Source organism: Lipotes vexillifer, unplaced genomic scaffold, assembly GCF_000442215.2.
Source record: "Lipotes vexillifer unplaced genomic scaffold, Lipotes_vexillifer_v1.1 scaffold71, whole genome shotgun sequence".
NCBI lineage: Eukaryota > Metazoa > Chordata > Mammalia > Artiodactyla > Lipotidae > Lipotes > Lipotes vexillifer.
The window spans coordinates 990952-1014228 of NW_006793703.1; the positions used below are offsets into that span (position 1 = coordinate 990952).

General features: G+C 40.2%; 1 protein-coding gene across 1 annotated transcript in view; it reads left to right on the forward strand.

Moving 5' to 3' along the window:
- Positions 1-22894, forward strand: part of LRGUK (leucine rich repeats and guanylate kinase domain containing) — a 122705-nt gene extending 99811 nt beyond the window's left edge. The window contains exons 16-20 of the mRNA XM_007466568.1: positions 1325-1464; positions 9587-9675; positions 11514-11633; positions 17577-17725; positions 22764-22894. Of these exons, the coding sequence (XP_007466630.1) occupies positions 1325-1464; positions 9587-9675; positions 11514-11633; positions 17577-17725; positions 22764-22894 (629 nt within the window). The remainder of the gene's footprint in view (positions 1-1324; positions 1465-9586; positions 9676-11513; positions 11634-17576; positions 17726-22763) is intronic.
- The last annotated feature ends 383 nt before the right edge of the window (positions 22895-23277 follow it).

The window sequence follows — 23277 nt, forward strand, 5'->3', positions numbered from 1 at the left end:
TCTCACTGTTGTGGCCTCTCCCGTTGTGGAGCGCAGGCTCAGCGGCCATGACTCATGGGCGCAGCCGCTCTGCGGCATGTGGGATCTTCCCGGACCGGGGCACGAACCCCTGTCCCCTGCATCGGCAGGCGGACTCTCAACCACTGCACCACCAGGGAAGCCCTGTACCTTCTTTTTATCAGCTGGGGATTGCCACACAATTTGGTAGGAGTTCAACTTCAGATTCCTTACCAGCGCACAGCCCAGGAGTAGAGGTCTGATTTCCCACGGGTGTCTCCACCCTCAGTCCAGGTGAGACTGTGCCCAGGCTAAGTTCTGAGGTCTGTGGGCTGAGATTTCCAGACATTCCCTTTCCAACTTCTCACCTAATAGAGAGCCCAGGTCTCGTACATTAAGAACACAGGGACTGGCCTTGCCTCTCAGTCCAGAAACCTCAGCCCCTGAGGCACTCTCTGACCTCTTGGCATCAATTTCCACTCCTCTGACTTGGAATCTTCACTTCACTTCCAGCACCTGGAAATTTTTCTTGCTTGGTTTCAGTTTTGCTATGTGATAAAAACAAATTTCTGTTATATATTATCCACTCTTTATTTTGTCTTGGGTAGGGATAGCTTCCCACATCTGCTCAGTCAGCCATATTGGCTAGCGTAGATGTGGAGATTATTTACTTTGGCATTTTTGTAGCAATACTGAAAGTGTTGATGTTCCTAATAAGTCCAAATGTATGTACACCTGGGTCCGCTATACACGAGCAGTGATAGAAATTTAGATTCTTTATATTCTAGGCCTCTGGACATTCTGATGTTTTATAGGGAACATTAGACAGTATTTATGTGTAAATTCTGTTAAATACTGACCTCATCATCCACTCCATTCTTTTAAAAAGGTTTTTCTTAGTGTTGCGTGATGATGATCATGATGATGATGATGATTTTAGCCTTTTAGGGCAATTTTGTCAAATGGAAAGTAATTATAAAGGGGACTTTTCACTTAAGTATCTGAAAGCCATTGTTTTTGTTAAGTTTTACTTCCTTTAATTCCATTCATAAGTCTGTATTATTTGAACGCTTAAGGGTACTCCCAGGACATGTCTACTAGGTGCTGCAGGCTGACTTTATAATTTTCAATAATAATTATTATTGTTATCGTGTTCTGAGACGTAAATTTTTAGTTATCTTACTTTCAAGTTGAAATGTACAGACTTTAAGTATATACTTTATTGTGTTTGGGCAAATCCAGATATAAAACATTCTCTTACTTCAGAAAGTTGCTTTATCCAGCTTTATGCCTTTTATTTTAAACTTTACTTTTTTCCCTATAGCAGATATTAAGAAACCTCAGCTGAAACCTGAAAAGACTTCGAAGAAGTTTAGATCTTCGAGTGAATTTGAGTCCCTGGATTTTGCAGAAAGAAACTACTTTGTGAAATTATGGGCCAAACTTTCAGGCAAAAACATGCCAGCGGTAAGAAGGGATAGAGGGGTGAGGGAAGCTGGCACTGAACATTACAAAAGTCAGACAAAAAGGGCATTGGATATTTCAAGACTAATAAGTTTCACCAAAACTGTCCTCTGACTGGTGTCAGCTGAAGACAAGTTTTTTCCCCCTCTTTCTACACCTCTAAGAATAGGCATGGGTTCTAAAAACAGAATGTACAGTGTAGATTTTTTTGAGTACCTTTCCCCCAGGCTCCTAGTGGAAGTTCTGACGCTCAGTTCTCCTATTTAGCAAGCATAGAAAAGAACTACATAGAATTAATACTGTAGAATATGTATTTCAAGGGAAAACTTGCTTTACTGTTGGGATATAATCTTGAGTATTCTTGTGCTGAGCCTTCAAAGTGAGTCCACTCGAAGAGTCTATGTCTTATAACCTTGCAGTACTTAGACCCATCCTATGACTTATTTTGGATCCCGTTCTTTGAGAACTCAGAGAAGTCAGGATATGTGGAAGTTGGCCCTGCCTTCATATTAGGTCATGCTCTTTTCTGTTTGTGATGGTTTTTCTGTGATGGTCTGGGAACACAGAGACCTAAATCGTTGCCATTGCCTCAGAAGTGACAGAACTTCCGATTTGGTTGTCAACTCCTTGGTCGTGTTTCCCTAAGCCTTGCCTGTTCTAAGCAAATAATCACGTTGTCTTCTAAAGTCAGAACCATAGGCAGTGGTCGCAAGAATCAGACTGGTTACTTCAGATGAAAAGTCTAGGGCCGTGGTGTACATGGGCATAGCTCTACATTCTGCTCTGATTAAGTCATAAGAATGGGATGTTTGAAGTACAAGGAACAGATACCCGTTAAAGTCAGCTTAAGTAAGAGGTAGTTCCGTTATTAAAAAATATATGATGAGTGGATTCACAGTGCATTGTGAGCAGGGATGAGGTACAGATCTCACAGGAACCAGAAATAGGATTGGAAAGTGCATCCCAAAGGCATCAAGTTCCTCTCATCTCTGCTTCGATTTTTCCCGTGCTCTGTTGTCCTTTCTCTCCTGGCTGGCCTCCTCCACTCACTCAGCTTCCCTCCCACATAATTTGAACTCATTTGCACACGTGCCAGCCCTGACTCACCATGGCTCTCTGCCTGTGGCTTTATGCCCACGATTCCTGGCCACTTCTCTCTGTCTCTTTAATTCATACTGTGGAAAGCAAAGCAATCTAATTGGCAGAGCTGGACTTTCTAGCCGTACCACACAGATCAAATTAAACTGCTTGTCCTGTCACCTGTGGCAGGGCCACTTGATACAGATTCTGGCTTCTTAGAAGGAGCAGGGGATGGGTGCACTCTAAACATCTAAAAGTAATATAAATTTGTATCATGATACTGGAGTGCAGGAAATGCCCTATTTATTTATCCAAAATAAATTAAATCTGGAATTGTTCCCACCTACCAGGATCTGTGGGAAATCAAATATCAGTCATTAGGAGTGGGGATCACTCCCATTCTTTGGATTAAGTTCAAGAATCCTGAGGTTTATGTCATCCTAGAAACTTAGGGAAGGGCCTCTGGTCTCCAGACTATCATGGTTACCATGGAGATGTTCCTTGTCTGAAACCCTGAGTTCCATTCTGAGCCAGGGGCTCTGGTATTGTCCAGATCCTCTCCTGCTCGTATGTTCACCCAGTGCCGACCCCCAAGATCTCGCCACACCCTGGGAGCGCACTTGACATGAGGAGCCCGTCAGCCTCTGTCCTTGCAGTCCTGGGAAACCCAGCTCTTTTCAAGTCAGTCTACCACGTTCTCTCTGCCCCTGCTGTCCTGTACAGCTTTATGCTTCTTGGAGCTTAGACTTTCAAATATAAGGTCTTCTTTTAATCTCCCAGGATATGGCATATCCAGACTGTAAAAACTCCAGAGCACACATCCTTAGCCACCTTTATTCTTTAATTATAAGTCTGTGTCTTGACAACCAGAGCCAGCTTATGTCCCAGTTAGACTGTCCTGCCGCACAACATCATACACACCGATGAGAAACACACCGTTGAGTCACACCCTCTGCCTGTTAGTGGGTATCCATGATTTATTTAAATATGACAAATCTGAATATTACCTGTTAGAAAATTTTCAGGCCTAATTAAAGGTAGCTTTTCTTTTTTTTTTTTTAAGATTTTTTTTTTTTTATGTGGACCATGTCTTTTTAAGTATTGAATTTGTTACAATATTGCTTCTGTTTTATGTTTTGGTTTGTTTTGGCTGCGAGGCATGTGGGATCTTAGCTCCCAAACCAGGGATTGAACCCACACCCCCTGCATTGAAAGGTGAAGTCTTAACCACTGGACCGCCAGGGAAGTCCCTAAAGATAGCTTTTCTCTGGTGAAGGGCACTCAGGTACCCAGGAGCAAGAACAGAGGAACAGATGAAAAACACACACAACACACACACAGTGGCTTTTCAGCTGTAATTCATCTCTGACATCTCAGTATAAAACTAATGAACAGTATGGGGGAACTGGAGAGTGGAGGGTATGATAAAAAGGCAATGTGAGAGTAGAGGGGCCACCTTGGTGGCGGGAGGGGAGCAGGTATGTGGACCACGTGTTGTCAAAAATTCTCATGAAATTTTGACATGTCCAGCACCACTCCTTACCTGTAGTCACCTCCCTGAGAAACTGTTCAGCCCCCATAATCCAGAGCATCTAGAGCCTAGTGTAGAAATCTACTGTGTCCTATATTAGAGGATGGGCAGTTTCTCATCCATGATGGCAACAGCGCTCAAACCCCTTGCAGCCTGAGGTTCTGGTAATTTTGCCTGCCAGTACTGGTGGAGGTATAATGTAACAGAGTAGTTTAATAGAAAAGCAAATCAAATCCCCCAAGAACCAACAGATTCACCCCTCAAAAATTAGAACAAAGGTAGTACTTAATTGCCACTGTCATATATATGGGGTGAACTTGCCTAAGATTATTTTTAGTACCTCGTTTTCTTGTAAAGATTATGAATTCAATGCTATTTTGAAATTTTAAGTATTTATCAAATTTTGAGATATTTCGTAAGTTATTAACCTCTTGCCTAGCCATTATAATGCTGCAAAATGAGCAAAACCTTTTTAAGATCATCACCACAGAAGCTTTAATGAGATATTATGATTATATTGGAGGCCATAAATAGCCTTTATATGTCACTTATAGTTTGAAAAGGGCTTTTGTGTAAATTATCTCATGTACCTCTTATTGCAACCCTTAGGAGATGTTGTTATTCATTTACTTTCCCAACATAAATCCCTATGTATTTTTGGAACTTTATGGTGGATTGAGGAAAGTAATTGCAACTATCTCTGTCAAAAACCTATATCATAAATCTTCCAAAAAAAGAAAAAGATAGAAATGTTTGTGCTTTTTTGGGGTCTTAACTGTAGATTTAATGTGTTCATATTTACCTGTAGAAACTATCAAGAGAGCCATTTGACACTGATGGACTAAATAGGAATTCCCATTGTCAATGCTTTTTTGGTCCTGTTTCTTTCAAAAGCACCCTTTCCACTTATGTTGAACACTGCATTCTTCCTGAAACCTACCTTAAACTTACTGCGTATGTGAGGTCTTTCAGTTTACCCCCTCTATTCTAATATTCTACTCTTTCCTTGTGTGTGGTTTGTCACCACGTGCATGTCAAGGTGTGATTACAAAATAACAGAGCTGGTTTTGTGTGTGTCTTCTGAAAACCAGCCCTATTCCTGGGTAGCCACATGTCATAACTGGTTGGGTAAGTGTATATTTATGTGTGTGTTTGTGTGAAGATTTTTTGCTGTGGAATTATTGTGAGTAGATCTTTGCCTTCTAGGAGAAGCTCTATTTCAGAACTTCAATTGTATCTGTTTCTCCAACCAGCTCCTCTGATCTCCTTAGGGGACAGCCTTACTCCTGAAGCAGGCCAACTTACTGAAAGCCAATTTTCTAGAAAAAATATTGCTGAATGACCAATTCATTCAAAGCCAATTTAGTGAATATATGTGTGTGGCAGATAAGGCCAGTGCAATCAAAAAGCACCCAAAGATATGAAGGTCAGTGAGAAAGTGGACCTGTAATGACAAAATATTGGGCCCTACGTCTACTAAGCACTATTTTCTTTCACTACTCTGAGGCAGTTCAGCTCAGGGAGCTTGTCAGAGATAACACAGCTTAGAAGTGTCTATTTCGACTCCAAAAGAAAAATGCTCTCTTCTCCTCAGTACATTTTTTAGGGCATGGTGTTCAACACTATATTTGTTAGCTGGAATAACACTATAAAGAGATACTTCTCTTATCTGCCACCTAGTTACCAAGTGGTACAGTTCATATAGGATCAGCAGTCCAAGTGCCTTTTTCAAGATAATGAATTGGTTTCCTGTTATTCTCTGAAGGTGACCAACTAATTTTTAAATATCATTTGTAATCATTATGATTTTGATTTGTGCATATTGAAGGCTATCCACCCACTGCATTTTTTATCCTTATCGAAACTCAAATTATTCTATCTTTGGCCAGCTAGAGCTTCTGCAGGTTGACATCTGTGTCCTTTTAACGTGACCCATTTTGCTGGTTGGTATGACAAGATATTCTATGCTCTTTTGTTCGTTGCCTGTCCTAGACCTGGAATCAGTCTTTTGTCCAAGAAGTCTTGGTTTCTTCAAGTGGGAGATGGTTGTACAAGAAAGAACACATCATGGTTGCTAGGAATGCTCATTGCTCTTGGGGTGGCCATTGTTTCTAGGCCTATTCTGTGGATAGATAAAATATTTCATGAGTTCAAGTTAATATTTCCAATTTGGATTCAAGACTTCAGGATTTTTACTTAATTCCTTCTCTGTTACATATTTTTTTCTTTTCTCCACACTGAGAGTCCTGCTTCTCAAAGATAGAGGCGATGATAGAATTATAATATCTTACTAAATTTCTCGTTTGTTTTAACCACATTACACACAGAAGAGTCTCAGAATAACAGTACTAAATACTACCACCACCCATTATAAAAACTGAAAGCAGTTTATAAAAAAGTGTATGTGCCTCCCGCCATTGTTTGTGATTATGTTATAGCTATACTATCAGAGCGTGCCCTCATATCCTCTCTCCCTTTTAACTCTCATTTTGTCTTAGTTATCAAATACCTTCATACTTAATACTCATCATTAGACCTCAGGTCAGTGTCTCTCTAGTTGTTTTATTGCCTAAACTTATTCTCTGCTAGATACAGAAAGGGCTGTGGGAAAAATATTTCCTGCATTCTTGCCTGTTGATAACAGTCTGTTACACTTTACACTTGAATTGTAGTTTTTAGTATCTATCCTGTTTCTTTTTGTTTTGTTTTGTTTTGTTTTGTTTTGTTTTGTTTTACGGTACGCGGGCCTCTCACTGTTGTGGCCTCTCCCATTGCGGAGCACAGGCTCCGGACGCACAGGCTCAGCGGCCATGGCTCACGGGCCCAGCCACTCCACAGCATGTGGGATCTTCCCGGACCGGGGCACGAACCCCTGTCCCCTGCATCGGCAGGCGGACTCTCAATCACTGTGCCACCGGGGAAGCCCCTGTTTCTTTGTTTTGGTTTATTTTATCAAGATGTCTTATTGTTGGTATGTTGGATCTTCTTTATCTATCTTAAATATTTGTCATTTTCTCTTGAATCTTTTTACCTCTTTCTTCATTTCTTTTTGAGGTTAAAGTTTTTCCTTCATTTTCTATTTCTCTTAAGTCATTATTTGTTGTGTTTATTCACTCCTGTATTTCTTCTAGTTTAGTTTTCATTTCCTAAGTGACTTTTTCCTGTATATTCTAATTCTTTCCTGAGTTCCAGCACCTCATTTGTGAGTTTGTAAAATTGTAACTTATTTGTTCCTTAATGTTTTGTGTCATTTTCTTAATGTCTTTTAGTTTATTTTTAAATAGTAGATTACAGATTTTATCTGTTTCCCCTTCATTGTGTACAAAGATGTTATTCTCCTTTTCCTCTTATTTCTTATAATAACTTTGCATTGGATTTGACTGGAAATTTTCTCATTTTTATGTGAAATTCATTTTCTCAAACATTTAGAAGGAAGGTGGTTTTTTCAAATAGTATCAAGGTATATGGCAGTTTCCTTCCTGAGATTTCATGGTTCTGTTCCACTCTCCCGCTTTGGCCTAGATTTCCTCTTTCCTATGTCTCTGTTTGCTCTTTCCCAATTAATTTTTATTCCACCGCCATCAGCTTTTTTTTAGTGTAAAACCCTGTCTTAGAAGGGAGCCCTAGTGGATTTAGTTTCAAGAATTCACAGTTGATCCAGCTCCTGCAAAACTTACTGTGGACCCCTTATTCTTACCTACTATTAGAATGGAAACAACCCCTCCTATGTTTCAGCCATGGTTTCCAAATTGTCCTGCTATGCTTCCTAGTGAATACTTCTTAGCTATCTTGGGGCTCTCCTGTTCTCAGGTGTTTTAGTCACCCTGTTTCTTTCTTTGGCTTCCTCTTACATAGACACTGATACCATGCAGGTGTTGTGGTTATTGTCACCTGTATTGGGGGGTTTGAGGGGAGCTTGTCACCTAGTTTTCTTGTAAATGTTTTATGTTTTCATTTTGCTATTTAGTTGCTACATCTGTTTTTACGTGGAAATTCTGGAAGGTCCAAAAACTATGCTTCCACTACCACTGTCATCTTCCCAGTCATGATATAATTTAGATCAAGGATCAATATAGGAAAAAAATAAGGATGGTATAAAGTAAAATCACAATAGAAAATGTATATACTAGTATAGAGTGATTTGGGGGGAAAATAATAACAAATCAACATGAGAATAAGACAGTGCATTTCTTTGATATGTAGTACTTTTATAGTAATATGAGACAATTTAGATGTATTTATGGAGCTATTTAAAATACAGTTTTTAAGTGGTAAAATGTAAGTAGAGTTTGTTTCTTCCTTTCTTATCCCATTATAAATCCCCTCCCTCCTAGCCAGCAGACATTTCTCCTCATTATACTTACACAGAACCACAGAGATAATGGTCAGGGGAACAGTAAAGTGGTCTTGGCAATCAAATATCCACCTGAGAGACTGTGTTCAATGAGTCTGCATGTTAGCTCTCGTGTCATGTGTCTAAGGAACAATTTCACAAGCTTGACCTAGAATTTCTCAACGGCATGTATAGTTATAAAACAGCATGTGCTATCGTTGGTTTTTTCCTCTTTTCAGTTGCCTTTTGACACCAGATTATAAACCTTTTGAATGCAGAGACTATATATTTTTTTTTCTTTTCTTTTTTCTTTTTTTTTTTTTTTTTTTTTGCTGTGTTGTCTTAGTTGCAGCATGCAGGATTTTTTGTTGCAGTGCACAGGCTTCTCTCTAGTTGTGGCATGTGGGTTTTCTCTCTCTAGTTGTGGCGTGCAGGCTCCAGAGCATGTGGGCTCTGTAGTTGTGGCACGTGGGCTCTCTTGTTGAGACGCACAGGCTCAGTAGTTGTGGTATGAGGGCTCTCTCTCTAGCCATGGCCCACGGGCTTAGTTGCCCTGCGGCATGTGGGATCTTAGTTCCCTGGCCAGGGATTGAACCTGCGTCCCCTGCATTGGAAGGCAGATTCTGTACCACTGGACCACCAGGGAAGTCCCAAGACTATGTTTTTTGTATCTTTGTATCCCCATAATCAAATGCTCACCAAGTATTTAGTGATAGTGATGGAGTGTTGGTGAAACATGGGAGGAAGACCTCCCAAGCTGTCCTATTTCAGGATCATACTTAACATCGTTGGATATATTCAATCAGTTAGTTACTAGGTGTGCTAAGATCTGGTAAAACTAAAAAGACAATAATAGTCTGTATCCTTGAGAGATAATCTCATTAAAAAGATTAAAAAATATATGTAAACATGATATCTTAATAAAAAATTGCCTCATTATTATTTAGATGTCAGATAAAAGTTTACATATTAAATTGTAGTCTTCATAAAAATATTTCTATTTTATTTATAAAGTTTTCTTTCTTTCCACTGAACAAATATTGTTTTTTAGGCCTATGTTTTTTCCCTTTTTCTTTCCACACATTTGGCAGTCTCTAGCAAGAAGACAATGATTATAGCTATTTTAATCATCTGACATATTTTTAACTTCAATGTAATTTTAAATCATATTTCTTGCCTAGGAAAGAGAGTCTGTGGCGAGACAGTATGAGACAGCCCGGCAGGCCCTAATGGGAAAGACACCTCCTCATCACACATTCCTGTTTCAAAGGTAGTGATTTATCACATTTATTTACACCTGGGCATCTTTAAATTGATTTTTTAGTGCCCAGATATACCAAATGAATCTTAAGTCATCAACACAAACAGGGACCTTTGTACTAAAATGGACCCAGTGGTTCAATAGTAAACCTAGTACTAGAAGTTGTATTTCCTTTTCATTTATATGTATTTTTAAAGGCACAATATGCTCACAGCTACTAGAAACTGATGATTTTTTGCAGTCTTTGAAGACTGCAAAGAATGATATTTCTGGTGGTGTTTGAATATAAGTATCAGCCTTCGCCAAGGCTTTGATGATGGAAGGTTAATTATATCCTGTTGAATATCCTATACTTGTCCTTCATGAATCTCAAAAAATAGTAGTTAATGATTTGTGGGATCATTTGTTTAATGTCTCCTTTCCACATTAAACTGTAAATTCCATCAGGATGGGGACCATTGTATCTTTATTAAGCCATGAATTCTTAGTCCTTAATATGCAATGTTTCACTTAGTCCCTGATGCATAGTAGAGGCTTCATAGATAGTAGTGGCTATAATAATTATTGTACTATTAATTATTACATGTGAAGAGGCACATTTAGACTTTAAGATTTACTCAAAATGAATAACCACGATGTTTATGAAATGTTTGTGTTTTATTTTCTCATGAATGTTATAGGCTTCAGTATTCTGAATTCTCTTTTCCGTGTGACCTTTTGGAAAATTTGAGTAATAAAGTGAAATCCCTGTTTTCAGAAAGTCACTAAGAGCACTGACCTTAATTATAGTGTTTTAAAGAGCTTTTTAAAGTGCGGTGAGTCGAGGAAGCAGAATACAAAAGCCATTTAAAAATGTTTTTCAATTTCACTTCTTTTTATTGTCTGCAATATTAAGCTATCTGTTAAAAATCTTTAACCAATATAAATTAAGTTTTGTCTTTGTCTGCTATATAGCAAAAAAAGTGTGGTTAATTTTCTCCACATTGGCAAGCTATCTTTGAATAGTCTGATTCAAAACGCAGGCTGTGTGGAATATACAAAGTTCTACTGGGGGGATGGGAGGGTGGTGGCCAGGAGATGGGCACTGTTCCCCAGAGCAGCTAAAGCTGGGGCCTGTGCAACTTCTCACCAGCAGAGTGGCCATGCCTATTGAAACACTGTGGACACTAAGCTGTTTTAAATCTGAACTCCAAATGGGTTATACTAGGGCAGAAAGATGCTTTGAATTTTCATGCATTTATATGCAGTCAGGCTACTTTGCACATAGCAGCTCTATTTAGCAAATCTAGATTGAATAGCAGTAGGATTTATTCACTAAAAATAGTTAATAATTCTTTTCAAGTCACTCTGGGGAAACAGGCTAGTATAGATGAAAAATAGATATTTTATGCTAGAGTTCAGTTGAAAGTACAATATTAGAATTTTTATAAATATTCTGGTATTATTTCAAAGCATTAGATTATAAACAAAACTGGAAAATACCTATTTCAGTTTTTATAGCAGTTGATATATTGCTGGACTTCACATAACAATGAATGAGCATTTACAATTGAATATGTACTAATCAGTAGGAAGAAAATCTGCCTGTATTAATGTCTTAATTGATAAGGAATATTCAGAAAAATACAAATTTGGTTAATCTACAAATTAGAATGTAATAATGCCAGTGTCTAAGGCAAGCTCTGACGTGAATGCTTATGAGTGTATATATTACATTATTCCAAATAGGTTTTATTGGCGTATGCATTTACTTGGGACATGTAAAGGTCAGTATTTAGGTATTACATGTGTGTATGCTTGGTATTATTACAAAGTTCTGTGGACTTTTTTTAAATTTCCAATTTCAGGGGTCTAGTACCAGCACCCATCATCAACAGTCTACGTTATTTTACAGCTTTAGAACTAAAGAAAAGTTTTGAGCTTTATGGAGATTACTTTAAAACTCCCTTTGGACCTTCTGAAAAGAGGTGAGTTGAGTTTTATTGGATTAAGTTATTTTCTGCTGGTTAGTTAAAATGATGGCACTCATCCTTAGACTTCAGGGAATTCCTAAAGCTGGGAAGCAGGGCCCCAACTCCCACTATGGAATTTGAATAGAATAGATCCTGGCCCTCTAGGGAGGACACAGGCTTATAACCTAGGTTCACTGGAACCTAAGAAGCTTCTCTTTGGGACTTTGAAACTTGAGGGAGTGACACACTGATGCAGGGGCAGTTAGAGATCATTCAAGTCACCAGTGGTGGAAGAATCAAGAATCCATTGTGGAGCACAAGCAATGGTGTCTACCAGTCTCTTCCTGTATTGCAACTTGGCTGTGTTCTTGGCACCTAGCTTACCTTTGCTCTTGCCCGGTTTAAAAACCTGGTTCTCTAGTTTTCCATTAAATCTATCAACTACCAAATAGCTTTTCAGTAACTCCCTTTTTGATATTTAAACCCCTTATAGACCAGATCAGACCCTTCACCACTGATTTTGGTGCTTGGCTTTTGTGGGTATTCTATTACATTCCATTTCTACTTCAGCTGTTTCTGCCACTACCATTGACTATGTCTCTGTAGGTCTTGAATCCACACTTCCCAAGCAAAGATGTGGCTGGTTGAGTCAATCACTATCTACTACGGGTGCCACTCTTGAGTAGAATCTCTAGCCAGAGCCCTCATAGGTAACAGGCTGGTCTATAGATTTGTTGCCCTTAGGTCAAGCAACCATCCTTTATCCAATCATCTGTGGCCAGAGCAGTGACAGAGAATCAAGTAAAGAACTCTTTAGAAGGGGTCCGTAGGTTTGGTCTCTCTGAATGCATGGCAACAAAATAGACAAGAGTGACTGGAAGCAAGCACACTAAAACATTTGCAGTGGGTCTTCCTCTAGATTTATCAGTTATTTTTGTTTTCTTCTTTATCTTTCTTTCTGTAACTTCTAAATCATCTACACAGGATATATATGTTTTATTTTTATATCCTAAAAAAATTATTAAAAATCCATGAAAATTTGATGAAATATTCAGTAAATGGGAAAAATTGGTCCTATAGATACAATTAAGTTTCTTACATCACTCTATATGTTAAAACAAATTTTAGATAAATTATAAAGAGTTAAATACAAATCAATGCTTATAATATAAATGGTGTGTTAAATGTCAGGTGCACATGTATATCCAGCATAATATAGGTTTAAAAATATTCATGTGTATGTATAGAAAAAAAACACTGAAAAGATATATACCAAAATAGTATCAGTTATTATCTTCTAGTGGTGGGATTGTGGCCAATTTTTATTTTCCTTGTTCTTCCCGATATTTTCAACAATGAGCATTTTATAATTTTTGAAGTATTAATATAACTTTAAAATATTAATATGTCATTTAAAAAGTCTGCCACAGCAAAGAGATGTTTTATGAGGGTGATGTGTCATAATGAGAATGTCAATTTAAAAAAGGAGTAATGCTTTCCTTTGTTTCTGAGTTTTATTATTGTAACACTTTGGGTTTCCTTTCATAAATTTGATGATGAAAAACAACAGGCCCCACTAAATGGCCACCCAAGTCTGCACATCTCACTGGATACTAGAGACTCTAGATTATAGTTAGTTAACGAATTATAATGACAGTGTTGAAACTGTAGATCTCTGAGGATTTATTCACACTCTGGATTTTTAGTACAGTTAGGTAGCTTGATAGGAGTACAGTGAGAGAAAGAAAATCTTAGTTTAGGCTGTTATAACAAATTACTGTAGGCTGAGTGGCTTAACCAGCAGACAGTTCTTTCTCACACTTCTGGAGGCTGAGAAGTCTGAGATCAGGGGGCCAGCGTGGCCGGGTTCTGACGAGGGTCCTCTTCCTGGTTTGCAGATGTCTGGCTTCTTGCTGTGTCCCCAACATGGTGGAAAACAGAGAGAGGAAGCAAGCTTTTGTTTTTTCTTATAAGGGCACTAATCCCATTCATGATGGCTTCACCTCCTGACCTAATTACCTCTCAAAGGTCTCACCTCCTTATACCATCATATTGGGGGTTAGGATTACAATATATAAATTTGGGCAGGGTGGGGTAGGGACACAAACATTCAGTCCCTAGCAGAATTAAAAAAAAAAATTTTTAAATGCCTACTAGGCTGCAGTGGGCTTATTTATCATCTGTTCCCACAGTGAAAAGGGTGGGTCAGACGTTCACTCAAGTCTGACCCTTCCCTCGTGGTAACACATGTGCCTATCAACCCAGCCACTTTTTGACTCCTGACTTTCAAAGCATTTTCTTTTACTCAATACTTCCTTTGATACAAAAGAAAAGTAATCGTTTGAAAGGCAGAACTTGCTCTGTGATCCCTTTTTTGGTGTGTGTTTTAAATGAAGAGTTATTCTTTTCCAAAAATAAGACACCAAAACATATGTGTTTTGGGTTGAATTGTGTACATAATTCAACTCCCCGCAAACGTACATATTGGAGTCCTAATCCCAGTACCTCAGTGTGTGACCTTATTTGGAAGTAGGGTCATTACAGATGCCTTTAGTTAAGATGAGGTCAGACTTGGGAAGGGTGAACCTTTAATCCAATATAATTGGTGTCCATATACAAAGGAGAAATTTGGACATACACACACACACACACAGCAAGGGAGCTTGGGTGATGCAGAAGCCAAGGATGGCCAAAGATTGCCAGCAAAACACGAGAAGCTAGTAGAGAGGCCTGGAACAGACTCTCCCTCACAGCCTCAGAAGGAACCAACCCTGCTGACATTGATCTTGGGCTTTTAGACTCCAGAATTGTGAGACAATAACTTTCAACCATTCAGTCCTCTGTACTTTGTTACGGCAACCCTAGCAGGCAAATAAAATATATATTAAAAATCCAGTGAAATTTTTGGTGCCATTTTCTTTCTAAGTTCCCTTCAACATACTCTATTTATATCACTTTAGAGATTTGGCCATAAAATCTATGTATTATTTTTTTTTACTAAAAGAAGGAAGAACATCTTTATGCTTCTATAGTTTGGAATAAAAGGCGTAACCCATAAAACCTAAATGCATCTAAGGCTGTGTTCAGGGGGAAAAGACTGAGTCTGGTCATACTTCTAGAGAGAAGATGCCAAGCATGGGTTAATCATGGCCCTTTTCCACTGCAAGGGTAGAGGAAAGAGTTGTTCAGTGACTGGAAAATCCAGATCTTGGCAGTACTGGTCTCAGTTTATATACTTCTCTAGGAAGCACTTCTTGGACAAGCTCACTTACCTTACATGGAAGCAAGAAATTGGGAAACAAAGTCTTCTAGGAGCATGGGTGTTCTACCTGAAGGGGGCTAGCATTCTGTGAGTGGGTCCAAAAGCTGTTGTCTAGTAACAGGAAGACAGACCCAAGAACTCTGTCCAACCTAGTAAGAGGTACCCCCACCTTTAAGCAAGCCATTAGACTTCTCTAGTTGATAACCAGTAGTCAAAACTTCTAAGCAGAACCCATAGGCACAGGGAGATTGCCCCATCCCGGAGTATCCCTGCCTGGGAATGTTGGTGCCATCTGGCCCTGGCTGTAGTTGATAGGAAGCTTAGGTCCAGCGAGCAGCCCATGTCCATGCTCAGCAATATGGAAGCTTTCCAGGAGCACTGGTTCTGGATTCCAACCATGAACTACCGCCCAAGAGCTGCAGCCTCTGCTTGCCATTCAGACACATTGGACGTGTCCCCTTAGTATGTCTACACCACCCACTGTATTTCATCCTGGGTCAAGGACAGGCCCAGAGAGCTAATTGTACTGTGTTTCCAGTGATAGAGCTCCTGGGAACACCTCATTGAGACTTGCTTCTACCCTTTACATCTCTGGTAGTCATAACATCATCCTGGTAAGATGTGGACACCCTCACTTAAATGACAGGCTTTATCTTGAATAGACCCAATTTGGATCAGCCTTTGCTACTGCTACGTATGAACTGAAGTTAAATGTGGAATGTGAACAAGTGGAGGTCAACTTGAACTTGATCCTAGACTCGTACTTATTTGCTGAGATGGGAATCATTACGTTGGAAATACAGAGAAGAAAGCATAATCATAGCCAACTACTAGGCTTTGCAGTAAACAATTATGTATTGATTTTCAACATTTTAAGTCAACCTTTAGCTAAATTATGAAAAGACATAACTATGAATACAAAACTTAATACAGGGCTTCCCTGGTGGTGCAGTGATTGAGAGTCTGCCTGCCAATGCAGGGGACACGGGTTCGAGCCCTGGTCTGGAAAGATCCCACATGCCGCGGAGCAACTAGGCCCGTGAGCCACAACTACTGATCCTGCGCGTCTGGAGCCTGTGCTCCGCAACCAGAGAGGCCGCAACAGTGAAAGGCCCGCGCACCACGATGAAGAGTGGCCCCCGCTTGCCGCAACTAGAGAAAGCCCTCGCACAGAAATGAAGACCAAACACAGCCATAAATAAATAAATAAATAATTTTTCAAAAAAACAAAAACTTAATACAATCAATTTTGACAGTAAAAATTTCCAATGACAGAGTTTAGGAGGTGGAGATGGCAAGTGAGTATATATCATCTGCTGTTGATGGAACAAGAAATGGGGATTTTTAAATATGATACATGAAGATGTAGATGTGACCGATGGAGGAACTGAAAATAGTGATAGAACTGTTTGTGGGGAGAAAAATGGGGGAAGGTTATTAAGTTAGCTAAATCCTTTCTGATCATAGCAGAAATCTCTATCAAAGATATGTTTAAAACTGGCAAGTCAATAAAAGTCAGTGACATGTTATTTAGAAATAAAAAGTTTATTGTCAGAATATCTAAAAACATTTAAGAATGGTTGGCTCTCAGGAGAATGAAATTGGGGTCACTGTTACTTTCTATTTTAAGCCCTTCTATATGACTCAATTCTAACTATATGTATTTAGTAGGCTGATTAAAGTGTTAATGAAATGTTTTTAAAGAAATGAGTAAAATCGCAGAAGATGAATATATTTTGATTATATAAACAGTTTAAGTTGCTCTAGGTCCAAAACAAATTAAAAAGGAAAACAGGAAGCTATATAAAATATATATTAATAACTTATATAATACACTATATATGATATATAGTATATGTAACATCTAACATATATAATATATTGAATATAATATTCATATGTTATATGTTATATATTCAATGTATAATATATAATTCAAAATATTATATATATAACATATATTCACATAAATTGATCTGGAAAACATTTAGATCCTCAAAAGAGAAATGAAGAAAAGAGGTAAATAGTTCACAAAAGCTAATTAATAAATACAAGAAATAATGTTTAATCTTGCCATGAACAAAGCTCAGCTGTTCACAGTGCTCGCTCTGCAGGATGAGCTCTGCCTCAGCGGAGCTGCTTCCCCCAGAGGAAGCCAGGAAGCAGGTGGAGCCCAAAGGAGAGCAGCCAACTGGTAGGAAGCCCACTGGCCCAGACGCAGAGACTTCAGGCACCCAGGTCACACCCCAACCTTGTCCTAAAAAGGGGGACAGAAAACTAGCCTTAGGTATGCCCAGTGTGTGGTCCAGATCAGGCCCCGTAACACGCTTTCATTTTTCTCTGTCCTTGAAATAGCAAGGACTGCCCTATATAAATTGCACTTGATTCTGAAGTCCTAGGAATTAGGATCCATGCCTGACCCATCTTGTTTTATAGACTCCAGCACCTCTCAGGATGCCTTGCTCTTAGAAGATATTCAGTGATGTTCTGTATAATGGATGAGAAGTTTATGCTAATATATACAGTACTTAACATATCAGCTGCTAATAGGTCTTGGTACCTATGTATCATTGAAAACTTTAGCTCAACAGAGATATGTTTGCAAACTACTGAATGATTTGACAAAGATAACCCAATGATCATATGGCCATTAATGGTATTTCATCTCAAAGATATATTCATTTTTCATTTTTCAGTGGCATGGATTCCAGTGATTCCATGAAATACTCTGCATTATTTGAGTCTTGTCCATGGTCAAAAGACTTGCCTTTTCGGCCTCCAGAAGACAGAATTTATTCACACCCAGAATCAACAGTAGGTGATATTGAGGATCAGGCCCTAAAAGGTATGAGTCATTTACATATTGTTCTCATATAAATATTAATATTATAATCATATCTATTTCCCACTGTCTTTCTGTTTCTGGTTTTTTTTAATTAAATGAGTGTTTAAAGTTGAGAATCTCTCCTTTGAGGCAGGATGGGTTATTTATCCCCCATTGTAATAGATGAGAAACAAAGTTAAAAAAGATCAGGAATGTGCCCAAGGTTACTTAGCTACTTAGAGTGGACTGCTGCTCTGCCCATCTGGCCACACTGCCTGCAGGGGTGTTCTGGGCTGAGGGGCACGTGCTATCGAGAGGAGGTTTTAGCAACTTGGGCTGCGTTCAGTGAAGGCGAAGAAACGCAGGGAAGTTTCCATCTCACTGACCAGTCTCCTGCTCTGGGGGTCTGGCAGAATCCTGGCGGTTTGGGGTTTGAAGGATCAGGCCAGCCCCTCCTGTTCACCTCCTTTTTACACCTTGCTCCCCAACAGACTTGTGAATGCATGTCTCCTGGCACAGACAGCATGGCCATCGCATTTTTGTCTCTGGCAATGTTCGTAAAGAACATTGAGTAAAGACCTTAAACAGTGTGGGGAGGCTGAAGGGCTAGAGGTGAAAATGGAAAAGGGAGAGAGTAACCCATTATGGGGCTCTGGGAGCAACTGCTAGAGGAATGAATAAATTGGGCGGAATTCTCTAGGACCTGGAGGCTACGAGGAGCCACCATTAGTAGCCTGTGGGGGGTGGGGTGGTCTGCCTGAGACCAGAAGAAGACTTGAGGATCCCCTGCTTCCTCAGGTGACCACGGGAGCCAGAAAGAGAGTACAGACGTGTTAGGTCGCCAGGGACAATAGGACACAGTAGGTGGCATCTCCAGAAGGAGGGTCCCAAATCAGGCACCTTCTAACCATTTCAGAGGTGGACGCCCTCTTCAGGTGTAGCTGTATTCAGGACAGCTGACCGAGATAGGGTATTTTCCAGCATTTTACTCATAAGGGAGGACAGAAGCAATAAATTAGAATCTGTTGGCCTGAAATAAACAGACTGCCAGGTATTTCTCCAGCCAAGATGGATTTATTAGTGATCACTTCAGGGTCTACAACCACAGTGAGCCACATGCAAGGCCCCACAGGGCAAAGGAAGGAGAAAGCTTCTTATAGAGAGGGAAAGGGAATTGGGAGAGCTTTAGTAAACCAAGAGTCCATGGCTTTTCATTGACTAGTCCTTGCCAGGGAACAAGAGACTTCTTCCTTTGGGGCTCTGCTATGGTGGCAGAGTGTGAGAGGCTCCCCCTTCTGGTCTCCCAGCTCCACTTCATGGAGGGTTCTGTTTATTAACTTTTTACAAGTCCCAAGACTCAAGTTCCAGGATATAATCCCAAATTCTCAAGTAGACATACTATGTCATCTCACAGGATGTGTGAAGCGTTCTGGGCACTCTTTTAAAGGCTGTGAGCTGCCACTTCAGAGCCTGAGGGAACCCAGGAGCCCTGGAACAGGCATGTCCCCAAAGCTCATCATGGTTCTGGCTTCCCACAGGTCGTGTTCCCAGACCTTTCCCATCTCATTTTCTCTCCTCTGCCTGTATCCTTCCTTATAAATGGGATACTTAGAGTTGAAAACTATATTCCAGGCATAGTCTGGCCAGAGCAAAGGGGGGCTGTTACCCGTGGGGCAGGGCTATGGAAAGAACATTGCATTAGGAATCAGAAAACCAGGGTTTTGGTTCCATTTCTACTATTGTCTGTCTGTACGCTGTTGGGCAAATCAATTAACGTCTGAGCCTTAGGAATAATAATATCCATCCCATAATAATATAGTAATATCCTATATTATTGTAATATATATATATTATAATGTAATACATAATATAATAATACAGGACCAGCAAGGTGGGGTATGGTGTAAGTAAGAAGTAAAGTGCTGGATATCTGCTAGGTATTATGATTGTAAATGTTTATACACATAAAAGATTGTGGTTGTTTTCTGCTGGGATGGTTTCTGGAGATTTATTTCATGTGAATGGGCCAGGTTTTCCTGTTCCTTTATGTGCATTGTGATCCCGTGTTGAAAACTGGGCATTTGAAAAAGCAGCTACCTCTCCCAGGACGTAGACTGGCTCCGTGCAGGGGATGCCCTTCGCTGATCGGTGGGGCATGTTCTGAGCCCAGGATCAGTCCAGTGTGCAGGCTCAGGGTCTTTTCAGTCCCCTTCTGGGCGTGCCCTTTCCCTGACCTCTGTGTGTGCTTTTCTCCAGTTCCCCAGTGTACACAGATGCTTTTAAATGAATGTATTAATTGCCCTAAGCATCTTTCTCCTGCTTTTTCTTGGGGCCTTAGCTGTTCTACGGTGTTCCTCAAGTAAGAATCTCTTGTCCCAGGCGTCTTTAGGTCTGTGCCCCCTCAGGGTTTTTCAGGAACCCTGCCCACTGCTTCCTATGGCTTCCTCTAGCCTGAGATCCCAGCTGCGCCACTTCTAGCCATCTGGGCTCTGAGTTAGGTGACGCAGAGGCCAATCAGGCTGCCCCTAGATGGGCTCTCAGGAGGAAACTGGGGGCCAGGCCTCCCTTCCCCCAAACTCTACTTCAGCCCCTTGGGAGGGGGAGGGGCAAAGGTGAGTATAAACATGAGATTTCTTACCCTTGCTAATGTGGTTTTTTCATGGTTGGGCATTCACTTGGTTGCTGTAGATCATTGACTGATTTCCAGAGCTCCTATAAAGTTATTTTAGCTAGTCTCTAGTTTTTTGTTTTTTGTTTTTGTTTGCGGTACGCGGGCCTCTCACTGTTGTGGCCTCTCCTGTTGCGGAGCACAGGCTCTGGACGCGCAGGCTCAGCGGCCATGGCTCACGGGCCCAGCCGCTCCGCAGCATGTGGGATCCTCCCGGACCGGGGCATTGGCAGGTGGACTCTCAACCACTGCGCCATCAGGGAAGCCCTCTAGTTTTTCTTTTAATGTTTCCCTGGGAGAACAAGGGCCTGGAGCTTCCTAACCTGCCATCTTGCCAACATCTTTCTGTGGTGATTTTCTCAGAAATCACATCACACTACTGGCTCTGGGTCAGTTAAACCCTCATTTTTTTTTTTTCATACGAACTGCCAAACCAAGTTTATATCATCCAGTATATGTGCTGTTGATTTTTTTTTTTACATAAATGCAACTTTTATCTTCAGCTTTTTATCCTTTTGGTTTCAGCCCCACATTCCAACTTGATTAGATCATTTGGGGTCTTGATTCATCTTCCATATTTACTACTTTATAGATTTCTATTCAGCCAGCAAACATGCCACCTATGCCTTTGTCATTGTTGCTGTCAACATTGGGACCCAGGACTTGGCTAAGAGAAACATCCTGTGACAAGTCTTTGGACACTGACTTCCAGGGAGAGTCTACCTGCTTTGTGACGCTTACTCACTTCTCTCTAGTGCATTCACACGAGAAACTGCGATGCATGCCTTTGTGTTATGTCAGTCGTATTTTCTAACTCAGAGGTCAGCAAGCTTTCTGTAAAGAACCAGATAGTAAATGCTTTTGGCTTTGTGGACAACATAGACTTTTTTGCAACCACTCAACCCTACCATTGCAGTGTGAGAACAGCCATAGACAGTATGTAAATGAATGGGCATGGGCTGGTTTCCATTAAACTTTATTTACTAAAATGGGCTGCAGACCAGATTTGTCCTATGTGCTATATAGGTTGTTGACCCCTGCCTAAGTAAAAGGGAAATTAAGTTAATTTGAAATAATTTTTCTTTGCAAATCCCTTCCAACACTTATCACTCACTACAGTTCTTTCTGAATGCACAGACCATTTCTTTAATAAACTGGAATTTGCTGAGGTTTGAAGTCAGGTGTGCTGGTTTTTAGATCTTTATTTCCATTTTTTAAATGGCAATATTATTTGCCTCCAGTACTTTTCTCATTGCAATGAATTCTCAAAGACCAGACACTCTAAAATTTCTTCTGTCAGTTATTTCAGCACCCTGGGAGGTAGCTTACCTGGGTGTGGGCAAGGGAACTGACGTAGAAGGGAGGCCTGCTCTTCTATTGCCTTCTTTCTTCTTCGGGGCCTTTATTTGCTTAAGATGTTTTTGTTACCCTTTCCAGCTTAAAAAAATATCTCCATGATGAAGAAAAAGTAGAAAATAAGGAGGAGCCTTTTCTTTTTTCTTTTTTTTGGCTGCGCCGCACGTGGGGATATTAATTCCCCAGCCAGGGTTCGAACCCACACCCCCTGCAGTGGAAGCGTGGAGTCGTAACCACTGGACCACCAGGGAAGTCCCTTTTATCTTTTTTTGTCCTCTGTTAACAGGATATCATCTTCTCAAGGAGTATGCCACTCTTGCTCTAAATATACCTTAAAAAGGTCCATTTTGCCTTTAACATTTTGGATTGCATTGGTTTGTTTAATAAGCTGCGTCTTCCCGATCTTATAGGTCACTCCATTTTGCTCACTTCCTATAGAATCCTCTGCCTCACACTCTCAATCCCTCCTACACTGCTTTCTCCCCACTGAGAATTCGGCTTCCTCTGTGGCCACTATGCTTCCACCTTCAGTCTCATCTTCCAAACTCCGCTTGCTTCCATAGTCCCCAGAGGAACCTAGCTCTGTGGTTCATCCTTGGTGTCTTCCTCCTTGGTTAACAAGCCAATCTTAAAGGGCATTAGATGAGGTTTCTCTAGGAAGGACTTCAGGGTGTGTGTGTGTGTCTGTGCTAAGTCTACTCACATATGATTGAAAAGGAATATTGTGCAGGGCATTATTACAGAGGGTGTGAATGAGCAGGGCAGAAGAGTAGCACAGGAATTGCTTGCTGTAGCAGCCTTCTGGCCATTGGGCAAGCCTACCCAGCCCAAGGTTTGTCCCGCCACGCACATGATATATTCTCAACCTTATCCCTTATTTTTCTTATTTGGGTGTCATTTATTTCTTATAGTTTGTTATGAATGAATTCTAAAAGTTATTCTGGTTCTTACATCATGCAGTGTTTATTTTCTTTGTTTAGTGTACCAAGGGGTTAACTATACATACTGTATCTTTTTTTTCTTAATGTTTTACAGCACTACATAAACAGGTATTTCCATGTGAAAAAGGGTCTCTCCAACACAGAAGACACACGATCTCAAGCATCAGTCGCCCAGGTTCCAACACCAAACCCACCCTCCCTCCGATCCCTCAGGGCCGCAAGTAGACCCGTACCTGACATTTGATCTTAACATGGAAAACTTGCTCTGATCATGTCCAGTCCCTTTGTCTCACCTGGCCGTGGATCCTGGCTATTCCTCACTCAACCAACTACCTACAAAAGAATGTTCTATATGCCTTAATTCTCTCAGTTTCTTTTGTGATTCTCTGAATAGAGTCTATATTTTTTAAAATCTAAGTTATTCTTAGCTTTTATAAATGGAATTTCAGTTTTTCCCACAGCTATGAATGAATTTTCTAGCTGCTTCCTGCTCTGAAATATCTGATGGCAAAATCTCCCAAGATCTCTGCCTTGCTACATGCATAGTGATTGTGGGATAAAGGCAATGAAGATTGTGCTCTTAAAATTTCAATGCGTCCATTTATAAC